This window comes from Trichosurus vulpecula, chromosome 8 (assembly GCF_011100635.1).
Source record: "Trichosurus vulpecula isolate mTriVul1 chromosome 8, mTriVul1.pri, whole genome shotgun sequence".
Classification (NCBI taxonomy): Eukaryota; Metazoa; Chordata; class Mammalia; order Diprotodontia; family Phalangeridae; genus Trichosurus; species Trichosurus vulpecula.
This window is the reverse complement of record NC_050580.1, coordinates 248608869-248626071: the sequence shown is the minus strand read 5'-3', so window position 1 is coordinate 248626071 and position 17203 is coordinate 248608869. Positions and strand designations below refer to the sequence as shown.

Sequence of the window (17203 nt, the reverse complement as noted above, 5' to 3'; positions counted from 1 at the left end):
GATTCTTTTAGTAGTTGTGTGGAAATGGATCAGAGAGGGGAGAGACTAGAACGTGGAAGACCAACTAAAAAAGTGTTGGAATAGTTTCAGAGAAGGTGATTATGGCTTGTAGTAGGTAGTGGCAGTGTGAGTGGAAATAAGGGGACATATGACACAATTATTATGGAGGTAGACTTGACAAGTCAGCACCTTATTGGATGGGAGAGGGGTGCTGTGTGAGGAGGGGAAAGAGCCTAGGATTACTCCAAGGATGTCAGCTTGGTTGCCTTGAATGATGTTGGGACCTTCAATAAAAATAGGAAAGTTTGGAGAGGGATTTGATTTAGGGAGAGAAATAATGAATTCCATTGTAAACATTTTGAATACATGATGCTTATGGGACTTGGCTGGAGATATCTAGAGTAATTAGGTCTGGGGAATTTATATAAATGTGTGTGTGTGTGTGTGTGTACACATAAATAAAAATTCTCTAGATCTAATTACTATTATATATAATTATATATGTATATATGTACACACATATACATATACACAGGTATGTATGTATGTATATATACATAGGTGTGTATACACACACATACACAGATACATACATATGTTCACATGCACACACACATATATAGCTATATATACATATACATACACACATACAGAGAGAGTCATCTGCCCAGATATCATTGATACTTTTTAAGAAGAAGGAAGCACTCACTGTCTTAGCCTTCATCAGAAGAGGCAAACAGCCCAATACATTTCATCTCTAGCCTCATCTATACTTTACTTTCTGTGCCATAGGTAGGTTCTTCCTTTCCTTAGAACCCCAGGTCTTCTCAATGCGGCAATATCAAAAATAATTTCTAGCTAGCTATCTTCTTTTAGATATACAGGTTTCACATTATTTGCACTTGGACATGTTCCAGCCATGGTTATCCTTTGCAGTATACCACACTACCTCTCACTCTGTACTAAATACATTTACCGTAATTGTCCCTACTCTACATTAGAGGCATAAACATACCAGCTAGGCGTAACTGAAATAGTGCAGAATTGAAGGCGTCAGAGTACCTGTGCTTCAGTCAGAATTCGCCCTAGTACAGTGATGATTGAATTTAGACTCAGAAGATACGTTCTGAATGTACCTCTATTACCGGATGAAGTTGGGCAAATCATTTAACTTTTTTTGGCCTTAATTTCCTTATCTTTAAAATGAGGGGGTTGGTTTAGCTGATCCTTTCTTGACTTAAATCAAATCCACTTAGTAGCAGTGGCCAAATTACTACTTTGGGTTTAATTTTCTTGTAATTAGAAAGAGAATAATTATACCTTTTTATTAAGCAGCTTCTCTGTAACTTTGTTAGGCAGTATGGATACAAAATGGACTTTGATCCCCTCTCCCTAAGCCCCTGCAGTAGGTGTGTGTCTGGGGTGCAGTGCAGTGGCTTACTAGGGGCAACTCCAGTCAGTTGATTGTGTATTAGGAGTTCAGGGATAGCAAAATTTAACTGAAATAAATTGCTGATCGTTTTTGTTTAGTAAGTTAAATAAGATTTCTGATAGATGATTTCTATACAAATGGAAAACTAATTAAATCAGAACGAAAAAATATAGTTAACACAGAATGATGCTCATCTCTTTTCTGAAACTAACCTCTTGAGCTCTTGTTTTTTCATTTCTTTCTGCCTTTCTACAGCTCATACCACCCAGTTTGCTCAACCAGGATGGCGATACCTGCGAACAGTTGGGCACTTAAATAAAGGTGGAAGCTATGTAGCTCTTACTGATGGTTTAGGTAACCTCACTATTATCATTGAAACCATGGTAAGATGTTTAAAACTGATTTCATTAACCGGTTGCTGTAGAGAGGATTAGTATTTACTAAAATAAAGTATTTTTCTTATGTAATTTTGTTTCCCACAGCAGCTGAAGCACTTCTAGAATGGTTTTCTTTATTTGTTCTTCCTGTCTTAGGCCTTTCCTTCAGCTAAATTGATCTCACAGGTGCGCTCTAAATATACACTTCCCTGCCCCATACTTTGTTCAACGTCCTTCCTCTCCACTAACTTAAATTCTACCTCTCCTTTTAATAACCAGCTTAAATCTTGCCTGTTAGACAAAGTGTTCTGTGACTCCTCCCACTGTGCTTCAGTCCTTTTCTTATAGAATTTCCTGTGTATATAATAGACTCATGAGATGGAATGTCTTGTATGAGGAACAGCAAAGAGACCGGTGTTGCTGGATCTCAAGAGTATGTCATGGAAGGGAGTGCAAGAAGATGGGAAATGTAGGGAGCGGCAGGTTGTGAAGGGCTTTGAATGCCAAACAGAGGACTTAATATTTGATGCTGGGAGTGATAGGAGGCCACTGAAGTTTACTGAGTAGGAGGGTAGATTAGTCAGACCTGAGGTTTAGGAAAATCACTTTGACAGCTGAGTGGTGGATGGACTAGAGTGGGGAGGGACATGAGTCAGGGAAACCAACCAGTAGGCTATTGCAGTAGTTCAGGTTGAGGTTATGAGGGCAGTGTCAGAAGAGAGAAGGGAGTGTGTGGGAGAGATGTTTCAAAGGTAAAATTGATAGGCCTTGGATTGGATGTGAGGGGGTGTGGGGAATGAGAGAGAACCTTGATCGTATATTTCATGGTGCTGCTCTCAGAGGTGGGAGGAATCTCAGAGGGGGTATATATGAAACAACACTCAATGCCTAACCAAGCATCCTTTATTAAATGGCGTGATGGTTCATCATCCAGTCTTTGTTTGAAAACTTCCATTGAGGGAGAACTTACTGCTTCTTGAGGGAGCCCATTCCTCTTTAATTGTTAGGAAGTTTTCCCCTATACCAAGCTTAAATTTGCTTCTCTGCCTTGCCCCTTGGGGCAGAGTAGGACAGGTGATGTGACAATACATTTGTTCTATTTGACAAGCCTTCGGACCCTTGGAGGCACCTTTTGTATTTCTCCAGGCCAAACATTCTCAGTTTTGTTGTTTTTTTCATTTCAGTCCTGTATGACATGGCTTTTAGTACCTTCACCATTCTCTTTGCCTTTCTTTGTACCCTCTAATTTGTTAATGTCCTTACTAGAATGTGGCATTGAGAAGTGAACATAACATTCCTGGACATAGCCCCCTTTTAATGCCAGTTAGGGGAGCTGTTGCTTCATGCTACTGATTTAATTTTGGGCTCATACTGAGAGGTTTAGTGAGTATCAGTTGCATACTAACCAATCCCCCCCCTTCTCCCCCTTCCATATTTCCCAGATGAACTCTGGTCTAGTTACATCTTTCCTATCATATAATTATGTACTTGATTTTTTTGGAATCCAGGTGTAGAATTTTATCTCTAATCAATATCATCATATTATGTTTTGCTAATTGTTTTGCGCAGTTATCTTTTTTGGATCCTGCTTCAGTTTATTCAGTTTTTTAGCTTTCCATCCCTGCTTCGTATCATCTGGAAGTGTGCCATCTATGATAACATCCAGCTTACTGGTAAAAATGTTGAATGACACATTAGTAACATGTTGTAGCCTGCTTATAGTCTCGGCCCTTCTTTCAGTTTACCCTTTAGGTTGTTGTTGTAATTCTTTTGAAATGTGTTGTTCTGTAATTCTTGACTACGTGGTATCCCCAAGAGAATGCTAGTATTGAGAAAGGCTCTCTTTAGGGGTATGCTTTGGGTGGGTGGGGGAGACCACAGAATTGGCCAATTTTCCCAATACAGTCTAACCTGTTAGTGCAGTATTCTGGAAAACAGTTTTCAGTTATGCAAGAAAAACTAGTTAATTGTTCATATCCTTTGACCAGAAGTTCCACTACTAGTATCTTATATGGAGAAAGACATAGACACCAAGAACAATACTTACATATAGCATTATTTTTGATAACAAAAATCTAGAAGAAGTATATGTTCTCATTGACTGGGAAGTAGATGAATAAATTGCTATATATGAATTATATATAATGAATTATTCCTGTGCCGTATGAAAAATTTAGAAAAATTTGAGGAGACTCGTGTGAAGTGTCGCAGAGAGAAGAAAGCAGAGCCAAAAGAACAGTATACTTTATAGAGGAAATTGAGGCCATTTGCTGTGAGCTTCCCCTCTTTCCTACTCTGTATCTCAAAATACCTTGATGCTATTTCTCATTCTCTCTGTCTTGACTAAAGTCTCTAATGAAAAGGATCAAAGAAAAAGAAGGAAAAGCAAGTAGAGATCTTCCTCTGACCCAGAGCCTTCAATCTCTTGTTGTGTGTCTTCTGAGGGAAGGAGGGAAGAGGGCAAGAAATACCTTCCAGTTGGGTCAACACAAGGCAGCTTCTGCCTGTTCCTGCCAGCCTTCTCTCCTGGGGGGATGTGGAGCACTTCCATGCAAAGGGGAGTAGCCTTCCCTTTGGCCTCAGGGCTGCTGCTGCCCTGTTTCTGGAGGGCAGAGGAAGAAGAAAGTCAGGGGAAGGGCAGGCCTTCTGTCTCCTGCTAAGTAGTTTCTTACCTAATCTTCAGCCTTCTGAAGGAAGAGGAAGGCTTCTCTGCAGCCTTTGACACTGCTGCTCACCCTCTCCTCCTCTCTAATCTCTTCTCTCTAGGTTTTTGGGACCCTGCCCTCTGCCCTCTCTTGATTCTTCTTCTTACTCACTGCTCCTCTGTCTCCGTTGCTGGATCCTCCTCCAGATCACAACCTCCAACTATAGATACACCTCAGGGCTCTGTCCTGGACGCTCTTCTATGCTGCTTCGCATGGTGATCTCATCAGCTGGATTTAATTACTGTCCCATGACTGATGATTTTCAAATCTACCTGACCTCTGTGATGACCTCCAGTCTCTCATTTCCAACTGTCTTTCAGACGTCTCACACTGGATTTCCATTAGACATCTTAAACTCAATATGTCTAAAACAGAACTCATTATCTTTCCTCCTAAATCCTCCTTCCCACCCCCGCCCCCATCTTACTTTCCTTATTACTGTAGAGGGCAATACCATCCTCCTAGTCCCTCAGGCTCTCCACCTAGGAGTCATCCTGGATTCTTCATTATCTCTGTTCCTGCTGTTGTCAAGACTTGTTGATTTCACCTTGGCAGCATCTCCAGACTTGGCCCCCACTCTAGCGTAGGCCCTCATTACCTCACACTTGGATTATTGCAATGGTCTGATGCTGGGTCTGCCTGCCTCAGGTTTCTCCCCACTCCAGTCTATCCTCCATTCAGCCACTAAAGCGATTTCCCTAAAACTCAGATCTGATCACGTCACTCCTCCACTTAGCAAAGTCAATTAGTGGCTCTCCATTGCCACCAGGAGCAAATACAGAATCCTCTGTTTGGCATTCAAAGCCCTTTGTAACATAGGTCCCTCCTTCCTTTCCAGTCTTCTTACACCTTACTGTCCTCCATGAACTCTTCAGTCCAGTGACACTGGCCTTCTGGCTATTTCACAAACAAAATACGTGGGGAGAGAGGGGAGAAAAGCAGTTCCACAGAACTAACCAACACATCAGCCAAGGCTGACAGTTGGTACAATTTACTTGATGCCCATGAGTGATTTACTCTGTTGGATAGCATTGTGGCCATATACCTAACTGAAACGAATAAGTTGGTGTCTGTTAAAAATGAAAATTCATCTATATTTCATATGTATATGAAATTTGGAATTAAAAGGTTTTTTCATTTTTCCATAAAATTGAGCTTTATTCTAAAGAAGTAGACATAACTCAATGGGAGATTAATGAAATATGTTTTTCAAGTGAATTTATTTTGGACAGCTAATTTTGTGACATCCTAAGATTTGGAGCAATTAATATTTAAATATTTCTCCCCACTCCTTTTTCTTTTTAAAGTATAGCAGTAAAGACAGTTTGGTGTAGTAGAAATAGGGCTAGAATTGTAGTCGAGTAATCTATATTTGACATTGACTAATTGTGGGACCATAGGCAAGCCATTTAGCTCCTAAGCCACAGTTTTCTCATCTGTAAAATGGAATTACTACTAGTTATAGTGCCTCACTTGCATAATGTTGTAAAGATCAAGTGGAATAAAGTATGTAAAACATAAGCCTTAAAGTGCTACACAAATGTCAGTACTGTTCTTTTTTTTTTTTTAAACAAGGGACATGTAGCTAATTTAGATCTTATTTGGGATTGTTTGTTTTTCTTTCCAGACTCATGACCATTCAAAATGCATAAGGCCACCTCTTCCTTTATTCATAGTATCTGAACAAGCAGCAAGTTTCTCTTTTAAGGGCTCCTTTGTAAGTATATATATATATATATATATGTGTGTGTGTGTGTGTGTGTGTGTGTGTATGTATACATGTAGTAACAGGACAAATATACCAGAGATTATTCATTATCTAACATTAATAATATTAGCCATCTTGCAGAGAAGCTTAGTGAAGACAGACTTGTCTTTTTTGTAATTCCAGAAGAACTACAAGGTCATGTGCTTTGAAGTTTTTTGTAATAGTCATTAGTTGCTTAGTATGAACCCATTCATAAAGGTTATCCTGAGAACTTTGTACATAAGAAGAGACAGGATTACTGCAGGTTCTACACAATGAAGAAACCAGTGTTTCTCAGATTCTGACTTTTTCTACAGGAGCTTCAGTGAAGCACATATAACACCTTAGAACTGAGATTTTTTACATGGGCATTGTAACAAGGTACTAAATATTCTATTCTAGGTTTTTTGCCCCCTAATCTAACCTGTTTTTTCTAAATTAATATATATGTGTTGCTATTAAAATGGAGAAGTATGAAGCAGGAGGTTAGAAAGGGAAGAGGACTAACTACGTCATTGGATTTCATAAACACACACCTTTGCATAACTAGCTTGCATGGCTGCTGGCATCAGCAAACCCTTGGTTAATCAGAATTTAAAAGCCTGCTTGTACTAAATAGAACTATGCATGAAACTTCTATGAATGAAATGCTTTTAACCTTGATCTTGACTTTTTCAGAGATAGCTAGAATTTCATATTGTTTCTATAGAAAATGAAATAACCCGGACTCCTTATAAGCAGCAACATTCAAATAATAGAGTTGTACCTTATCCCTCCCCACGTTTCTTTCTGGCTTAAAGATAGAAAAAAAATTACTTATGTGCTACGGTCACAGATTCAAACTGAGTTAAATGAACTCTTCCATACTCACTGTTGTCAAAACATGTTGCTTTATTTGCAGAAGCCCTCTGAGACAGACATTGAAATCTTAGCACCCCAAACAAAGTCTAGCATTTCAGTGAATCTCAACTGTCTGTATAATACTGATGAAAAGTGGTTACATCAAATCGTACCTTTTACAGCCACTGCTTTGACTCTGCCTTTAGGGGATCAGCGTTGTCTTTTCAGAAGTTGGGAAGGAATCCAGTGGAGAAAAGAAAACCTTATATTTTCCTCTCATAGTTGAAGGGGGTTGGTAAATTTAGCATGTTTTGGCATTGTCTACCTTTTGTTGTTGCTGGTTTTGGAAATTCTAAGGCTGGCGTAGCCTAAGAAAAACTGTTACCTTTTTTTTATGCTTTTCTCTTCCCAGAAAAAATTAAGAACACTACAGGTATGGTATACCAAACTCAGGAGCAAAGCTGGGAATAGCTCTGTCTTATTCAAACAACTACCTCCTTTAAAGGTAGGAATTAGACACATTTTATAGAGAGCAAAACTCTTTTCAAGGCAAAACAGGCCTTTGAGTCAATAGCTTTGTGTTCTGTCCATTCCAAGCAAAAGACCATTTTGTCTTTTTGAATCTCATCTGCTTTCTCTGTTGATGAAATTTGATTCTGTTAGTTATTAGTCTTAATAATGCATGTAAAATGTCGTGTGTAACGTCTTCACTTTGACATAGCGTATGCCTGGAAACAAGCTTGTAAAGTGAATTGTCATAAAATAGATTGTTTTTCCATGGTAGCAATGTCTTAATCAGGGTTTGTGTTCTAAACCAGGGATTTGGCATGAAATTATAGCTATGACTAATAATTTATTATAAAAGCCAAGCTAGGAAAACTGTAAACCTCTCTACTTTAAAACAGTAAAATTTTGCTCCAGGTCCTATAAAATGGACATAAATTATTTTTGTGCATTTATTTTAAAAAGAGACCCAATGTACTCCAATGTACATATAACATATAAAAACACAACTATCATAAATCTGACCTAAAACTTATGTACTATGATAAGTATGAAATATTTAAGTTAACAAATTCTGAGTAAACAATAGCATTTTATGTTCTTTTCCACCTTAGTGGAGTCATAAACATAGATATGGTTATAAAATAAGTAGAAGGGGAAGGGGGAAGGAGAAGGGCGGCGAAGGAGAGAGAAGGATAGGAAGAGAGGAGGAGAGAAGGGAGATGAAACAAGGCAAGGAGAGGCAGAACCTACAGAGAGAGTGAGAGGAAGGAGGAACAGAAAACATACAAAGTAGGAGGGAGAAGAGGAAGGGAGAGGGAAGGCGGGGCAGGGAGGGAAAGAAGGCAGGAGGGACAGAGAACATCTATACACACATTCACAGACACACATAGATACACACGCACACAACACTGAGAATATTCTACAGAAAAAAGAACACCAGACTTGGTGTCAGAAGATTGTGATTTCACCTTGGCCAAGTCATTTCCCCCTTACGAGTTTCACTTTCTTTCTTAATTGTCAAATCAGGTGAATATTTTTTTACTACCATCTCCTTACAGAGTGGCTGTGAATAGAGTGCTTTGTGATTTATTATTTTCATTGAGTCACAGCCACTTTCTTCTACTTCCTTGAGGCAGGATTCTCTTTTGTCTGCTCTGAAAAATAACTGTCTGATGGTTTTCTGTGCTCTTCCCAGATCTTCTTAGGAAAAGAAGCGCTACAGTTTCCTATGGTAACATGTTTGATTCTTCGAGCCACTTAGGAAGTTCTTGCTAAAGTTCTCCGAGAGACCCCTGAAGCCTTTTCTGATTTCAACCTGTCGGCATAAGTCCCTTTGGACTTAATCATTGTTTTCCCTTTTCCTTTCAGATTACTAATGGCACAGTCACATTAAAATTGGGTGTAGATGAAGTATATACTTTAACAACCATCACTACAGGTCAGAAAGGCAGTTATCCTATTCCTCCAGAATCACAGCCATTTCCATCTAGCTATAAAGATGATTTCAATATTCGTAAGTCTTTTTTTCAAAAAAATCTTAATATAGTATTTATTTTTAGAATTAAATCAGATGCTGTGCACCAGTTTGTTTTCATCATGAAATCAATGTAAAATCTCAATCATAAATGGGTTAATCCTCTAGGTTTTTTTCTTTTAATCTCTTTACAAGAGTAAAGTTGACTTTAAGCCTTTATTGAAGACTTCCAACCTTCTTAGCTTTGAATACGTTTGACTAGATGAGACATGGATTTTATGGTCAGGGGATCTCATGGACTTGCCTACCGTCACTGGCAATAAATCAGTCGAAAAGTATTTATTCATGTGCCAGGCATGGTGCTCAATGTGCCGAGGACGCAGTGAAAGATTAAAAACAATCTCTGCCCTCATGGAGCTCACGCTGTAATGGGGAGACATTGTGTACGAGATCTCTAAAGAGTAGTTCATCTCAGAGGGGAGAGCACTCCCACACTGGAAGGACTAGGAAGATTTTCTATCCTAGGCGGGATGTAACGGAGTGAAAGCCAGGGAAACTAAGAGTCAGAGCTAAGAAAGGAGAACACTGCAGGTGCAAGGAAATGGCTAATTTAGAAACACAGGTAGAAGGGACATGGAGTACTGAATGGGAAGAAAATAGCTAAGAGGCCAGTGTAGCTGGAGTGTAGAACGTGAGAAGGGGAGTGAAGTCTAAGAAAGTGAAAGGGAGAAAAGGTCCAGGTTACACAAAGATTTAGATGCTAAATGAAGGATTTTATATTTGATGCTGGAGTTAATAGGGAGCCACTGGAGTGTATTAAGTAGGGATGAGACATGGTCAGTTCTACACTTTAGGAAGATCACTCGGGCATCTGAGTTGATGGTGGATTGCAGGAAGAGGGACAGAAGGTGGGGAGACCAATTAGAAGACAGTTGTAATATTCCAGGCTAGAGGAGGTGAGGGCTGCAACCCAAGGACATTGGCCAGGTGAACAGAGAGAAAGGATGCGTGGGAGAGTACTGTGAAAGTAGAAAGGCTAGACAGTATAAGGTGGGAATATTGCTGTGGTGTAGGAATTGATGAGCTGGTGGGCTTAGAAAAGTACGGGAAGACTTGGACTTATCAAGGAAGAGGGTATCCACCCTCAGAGAAACAGAGGACAGTAAGTATAGTATAGTCTTACATAGACGCATATGAATGGATATGTCTGTATATGAGTATGATTGTAAATATCTAAGTATATGTATATGTATATACACACATGTTTGTGTGTATAGGTCTAGTGTGTGTGGGAGTGTGTGGGTGTGTGTGGGTGTGTGTGTTTGTGTGTGTATCTGCACTTAACTGTAGCCTTCTTAGGGGAGGCAGGGTAGGAAGGGGGGAAAAAGAACAAAGTAAAAAGTGCATAACAGAGAACAAAAGAAAACTTACAAGGAAGCAAAGGAAAGATACACAGCTCTGAACACAGTGTATAATATTTATTATATTCTTTCTTGAAATGGAAATTTATTGCTGTGTATTTTGAATCCTCTCTTACATTCTGCTGTGCATGTGGCAATACTTTTTTTCTTATCTTATTTTGTATTTAAGTTTATATGTTTCTTTTCCTTTTCTTATTGTGTATTTAAGTCTAAAATAAATTAATGAAAGAAAGAAAAACAAACAAAGTACAAAGGACAAGATTTGGATATATGGGGTGAGTGAGAATGAAGAGGCCAGACAGTACTGAAGTTATATACCTGAGTGCTGTTGTGAGGCCATCAGGAGAAATTCTGTACCCTTTGGACTCTTTGTCCAGGATGCCCTTAGTTCTAAAATGGTTTACATCAAGATGGAAGCCCAGCTGTGATGTCCACAAATGCTCAGGGAAGCCTGGTGGTTGCTGTTGAACAATTCCCTCAGAAGCAGCCTGATTAGATTAACATTCTAAAAGTGGCTTTTAATCTCTTTGGAAGAATCCATTAACCCAGATTTTTTATGCAGAAATTTAACTTGTCGTAAAAGTTCTGCTGTGCCAGAAGCCGTTTTTACTCTCACCTCTGAAGCCATGAGGTTATTCTGAGACATCAGCTCTAGAACTGATATATTATTTTTTTAAATATATTTTTTATTTTTAGTTTACAGCACTCATTTCCACAAGTTTTTGAGTTCCAAATTGTCTCCCCCTCCCTCTCCTTCCCCCGTCCCCTCCCCCCCCAACAGCATGCAATCTGATATAGGTTCTGTATATACCTTCACATTAAACTTATTTTCACAATAGTCAGGTTGTAAAGAAGAATTATAACCAGTGGAATGAATCATGAGAAAGAAGAAACAAAACCAAAAAAGAAGGAAAAAAAGAGAGCGAATAGTTTGCCTCAATCTGCATTCAGACTCCATAGTTCTTTCTCTGGATTTGGACAGCTCTTTCCATCATGAGTCCTTTGGAGCTTTCTTAGAACTTTGCTTGCTGAGAGGAGCCAAGTGTACCGAAGTTAGTCATCATAGATACTGTGTGTCTGTAAAGTGATGCTGTCATTAATTAGCTATTAAAGCTATGAAAGTTAGAAATCATAAGTAATCCCCGAAACCATCTTATAGTATTGGCTATGAGACTCAAATAAAGTCATGAATGTGAAGACTGACAAATAAAAATTTCCACATAAATCAGTGTGAGATATTGTTGTTAGAACTAGCTTTCAGCAAGTATGAGAGGCTCTTATTTAACAATAAAGATGATACTGTGGATATGGATGGACCTTGAGACAAAAACTAAATTATATTTGTTTTCAGGAATACCAGATACCAAAGTTCCAGCTGTTTTGGTTTCTTTATGGTCCTTCTGTACATCATATAATGAAACCTAAAATTTTTGCGAGGAAAAGAACTATGAGAAGTACGTTCAAAGGACATTAGAAACAAGTTGCAGTGATGGTCTCCTAGCAAAGGAAAAGAATGGGCGATTTCCCAAAATAGGCTAAAATTGTTATACAATGTTTAATATGTTTAATTCATTATATAGAAGATAATAATTGCTATTTCTTTGTTGACACGGAATATTAAGCCCTGGCCAATTTGTGTGTGTAGACATACGTGCGTGCACACACGTAGACATGTACATGTATATATTTGTCCAAGTGTATATATGCATGATTTGTTTATTTTAGCTGAAAATTTTTTTAAAAGCTGCTCCATGAATGACTAGAATTATAAATCCAAAGTATTTAATATTGTAAACAAAACGACGATTTCTTATTTTCAAAACAGGTAATCCACCTTTTAGTGAAGCTCCAAATTTTGCTGATCAGACAGGAGTATTTGAGTACTTCACCAATGCCCAATGCTCAGCGGACCATGCCTTCACCTTACGCCAAGTGGTCACTCAGCGACCTGTCACTTGGGCCTTTGATGCATATCAGACAATCAGTATTATAGGAGATTATAACTGGTAAGTAAATTGGGCTACAGGAACTGGTTTGTTATCTCTGTGGTCCATTCTGTGGCAATTCCAACAGTCAGTCTTGTGGTACTATGTAGTGGTTGCTAAATATCTGTTTCATAGATTTGTATTCTCATCACTTTTGGCAAACTACATTTCCTTCTCTGGACATCAGTTACCTCATTTATGAAATGAGGAAGTTCAATTAGAGAGTCTTTAGGATCTCTGAGTTCTCCCCTCCTTTCATTCTCTGATGACAAAATTGCAAATCCCTCCTTTTTTGAGGAGGGAGAGGATACTGTCGTGCCTACTCATCCTTCAGTTCGACGAGATAGGAGCATTTAACTTGAATGTGAAAATGAACAAATCCTAGAATGAAATGTAACTTCTGATTCACTTGACAATGAGCTTTTAGGTGCTCACAAGTTACACGTTTTAGATTCTGTAAATCACTTTTTGTAGCTGTTGGTCTTAGATTGCCACCTGCTGGATGAATTTTAGGATTGTATTGATAATTCCTGTTGTGAAATTTAAGGTGAAATACTGTCCTTGTCCAGTAGGTGGCATTAGTAAGAGGCAAAAACAGCTTTTATAGTTGGCTAGGTATTACAACTCAGTTTTACCCATCCCATCGAGTCAAGTGTTGTCTTTTCTACCTATTACAATATCAGATCAGAGAGATGTAGTGTAAAAAGTGAGGAAGTATAGGTTAAAACTTGACACCAGCGTTTACTCCTCTGCGGTCGCCGGTGTTTCCACATGAAAGGGATAGGATGGTTCTGCCTTGGATTTTGATACGCACACGTCCATGTCTCAGCCCTCCTGGCACTTTAAGCTCTTCGAGGGAGAGGAGGGTCTGATCTTTCACCTTCGTGTGCCTAGGGCCAAGCCCTGTGCCATACACCAATAACAAGTCCGTCAGCCAGCCAGCCAGCAAGCATTTTTTAAGTACTTATTTGTGCCAAGGACCAAGCTAGGTGCCGGGAGTAGCTAGGCAGTTGAAGTAAGTTAAGAGTTATGCCAAAAAAAAATTGAGATTGTTTATCTAAAATAGTACAAACTTCTAAAACAGTGAATTAAAAGCTATTGTTTCCAGGTTGGGAAAAGAATCCAATTTGAGGTGACTGATTTGATCCAAAGACTCAGCCTTTTTTTAAATAAAGAGCTTATTACATAGTCCTACACTTGTTTCTTCTCTTCAGATGAAAACTATTAAGTGCCTACTATTTGGAATAATAACGTCATAACTGAGAGGAACCTTCCATTTAATAACCATTTATTAAACAGCAGCTTTGTGTAGTTGCTAGGTGGTGCAATGGATTGAGGGCTGACCCTGGAGTCAGGAAAACCAGCTAGCTGTGCTGGTTGCCAGTCCTTGACAATAAGGGCACCCACCTCAAAGGGTTATTGGGGGGTCAAAAGAGATAGTAAAGCTGAAGAAGCTTTCAAATTGCATTCTGGCTTTTGGAACACTGGATATGTACAGTGTTTTGCCATGTAAGTGCTGACTGTAGCTGATGGATGGTCTAATCAACTAGGCTAATCCTTGGATGACATACAGTTTATCACTGTACTTGAAGCTCTCCCAGCTAGAGTAGAAGCTTCTGGAACTCGAGGTCCAGCTGCCATAGCTTTTGGGAGTCTAGGAGAGGAGTGGAGAACTTGCACCCTCGAGGCCACATGTGGCCGTCTCGGTCCTCAAGTACGACCCTTTGACTGAATTCAAACTTCATAGAACAAATCCCCTTAACAAAAAGATTTGTTCTGTGAAGTTTGGATTCAGTCAAAGGCCCACACCTGAGGACTGAGAGGTTCACGTGTGGCCTTGAGGCCACAGATCCTCCACCGCTGTAGGTTCACCTCTGCGTCACAACAGAGCACCAGAGTAGGATTTCAGCGCTATTGAAAGGACTGCATCTTTGTGTTAAAATGATTGCACATGAAATGTGCTGTTTCAGGCATTGTGGGAGTGTATTTTAGCCATGGATTTATACTGCACAAATACACAGAGGCAGAAGGGGGCAGAACAAGATAAGGAAATTTGGTTTCTGTGTAGAGTACATAAAGGGAAGTAACGGGAAGTCAGGCTGGAAGGGTGGGTTGGAGCCAAATGGTTGGATTAAATGGCAGGCTAAGAAGCTTGTGACCTTCTTCGCAGTATGGCACTGCTGAAGATTTGTGACCACAGGAATTACATGGTCAGCTGCAGCTTAGAGAATCTGCAAAGGATGAATCAGAAAGGGAGACTGAGGACATTAAGACCAGTGAAGAGGTTATTATAGTAGTCCAGGCAAGAGATGGGGCGTTAGGGCACATCTAAGCCAGCTTTCTTCCTCTTTTATATGAGGGAGTTAAGGCCCAGAGAGGCTAGCTAAACTGTTGAAGACCTCTAGCTAAATTGTCAGGGCTGGAACTAGAATCCCAGATTTCTTTACCTTGGTCAGGGGTTATTTCTTTTGTACCAGCATGATTCCTGACAACTAGGAGTTGCTTATCCTAAATGTATTTAAACCTGTGATGATATAATCATAGTATTGGAAGAGATCTTAGAGACCTACAGGGGTGGGGAACCTACAACCTCACGGCCATGTGGCCTCGAGGCTGCAGGTTCCCCACCCCTGATTCTAGTCCATCATCCCAACCTGTGCACCCCTCTATGATAGTTTTGAAAGTGATCATCAGTCCACTTCTAGTATTAAATGGAGAACTCAGGATCTTACAGCAGCCAATTCTGGTTTTTTCACACCTCTACTTTATTAGTTGTAGTCCACAACATTTATAAAATATGTAGGAACATTTAGCCATTACTTTACACAGTAGCTTTTCAAAGTAGAAATAATAGTTTGCTTATCTGAATGATAAAGAGGCTGAATTGTCAGATCCCTTCCCACATTCCATGATCTATGTCCTAATATCTCTACACACAGAGGAACCTGAAAGCATAGATTACATTTTAATGCTCCAAAATAGCCTTCGTGCCTTGAGCTGCTTCTACCTCCAGTTGTTGTCATATTGTTCTCTCTAAAATATTACTTTCATCATATCGCTTTCCTGCCCAGGAGCGTACAGTGACTCTTCATCGCCAACCATATCAACTCTTAAGTTCCTGTTCTTGGACTTCAAGACTGTCACTGAGATGGGCCCTTGCCAGATTTCCCCCAGCTTCCCTGCTCTCCTCGAGTCACACGGTTCTACCTCCTGCATAGGCCATTATTCATTTATGGGTCTGTGCTTTTTTCCTGCCATTGTCCTTGCTTTGAATACCATTATCATTTCTCTCCCATTACGTAAATGGTTTTCTTGTCAAGGTGTGGGTTACATCCCACCTCTCCCGTGAAGCCTTTTCCAAACTCAATCCCACACTGATTTCCTCCCAGCTTAGCCCTCTGTCCGATAATCATTTCAGGCGGCAAACTCGCTGAGGGAGGGCTGAGGCACTGTGTTATATTTATGTCTATCTCATTTGCACCCAGCAGAGCAAATAGGAGGTTCTCAGTAAGTAATTATTGATTTGATTTAGGTAGGTTACAGTTTACTGCAGGCCAGACAACATATTTATGCCATCCAAATGTCACCCATTCAGTATCCTGAATACCTTCAGAAGGCCCTCCAAAGTGCCACATGCCTGTGATGTGTAAGAATTTCTACAGAGGCTGGCATGTGCTATTGCATACCTTTAATGTCTTCTACTAGGGAGACAAAGGCCAATGGAGCTCTCAAGCTTGGGAATTCTGAGTTGTAGTGGGCTAAAGCCAATTGGGGTGTATATACTAAGTCCAGGACCAATGCGGTAAGCCTCTAGGAGGTGGGGCCATCAGGCTGCCGAAGGAGGTTGGAAATGGAGTAGGTCAAAGCTCCTCTGCTAAATAGAGTAAATTGGGGCCTGTACCCCCTCCACTACTAGCCTGGTCAAGGTAGGGGACTCAGGCTTTCTTTAAAGGAAAAAAAAAATTTTCTACAAGACAATTAGGAAGGACTGTTGATTTTATTGCTTACTTGCTAAGGATGGCCTAGGCTGGTAAAGAAAAAAAGACTAATTTTAAAAATTGTTGGATGGAGAAGGAAGTTTAGGGTGCTTATTTGCGGTTCTTCTTAAGTAGATCAGACCTCATTTTCTAGAAAAGTACAGAAATAGTGCCACCAGTTGTAAAGTGCTTCATTTTGCCTCAGACTGTCGCCCTCTCTTGTTTAGCTTTCATGGAGTACCAACAGAGTAATTTTAGCCCTCCAAGTAACTTTAACTGAAGCCATATAAAACTTTCCATCTTGTTAGCAGTCATTGACTGTAATCAGATTGGCAACCAATCTGATTGCCTTTCCTTGCATGTATCTGAACTCAGCAGCCTGAGTATCAAATTTACTTAGTTTATTGGCTGATATATATTTTTTTCTTTTGCTTTCGTCAGCACTACAGAGGAATTATGGCTGTGGAAGAGTGAACTGCACTCTCTTCTATTTCATCCATTATCTATAAAATTTCCTGATAAGTGCTGAATCCAGAATCACTTATTATGGGTTGTGATATGTGAGGCAGAAAAAATTTGTAAGGTCTCTCTCCATTTAAATAGAAAAATGAGTTTATTGTGCTGCCTATGTTACTTGTGGTCCTTTAAAACATTATCTGAGTAGCAGGAATGACGTAGGGAGTATGGAGTGCATAGTTGAGTAAATATGGTTTCTTCCCAGTAGGTTTACAGGTTACA

The 17203-nt window shown here is 39.6% G+C and overlaps 1 protein-coding gene across 2 annotated transcripts in view; it reads left to right on the top strand.

The window, feature by feature from the left end:
- The window catches only part of GALC (galactosylceramidase), a 71672-nt gene that overhangs the window by 38968 nt on the left and 15501 nt on the right, over positions 1-17203 (top strand). For both annotated transcript variants that reach the window (XM_036736341.1, XM_036736343.1), the window contains exons 10-14: positions 1688-1815; positions 6142-6231; positions 7514-7606; positions 8977-9121; positions 12329-12509. In XM_036736341.1, the coding sequence (XP_036592236.1) occupies positions 1688-1815; positions 6142-6231; positions 7514-7606; positions 8977-9121; positions 12329-12509 (637 nt within the window). The remainder of the gene's footprint in view (positions 1-1687; positions 1816-6141; positions 6232-7513; positions 7607-8976; positions 9122-12328; positions 12510-17203) is intronic.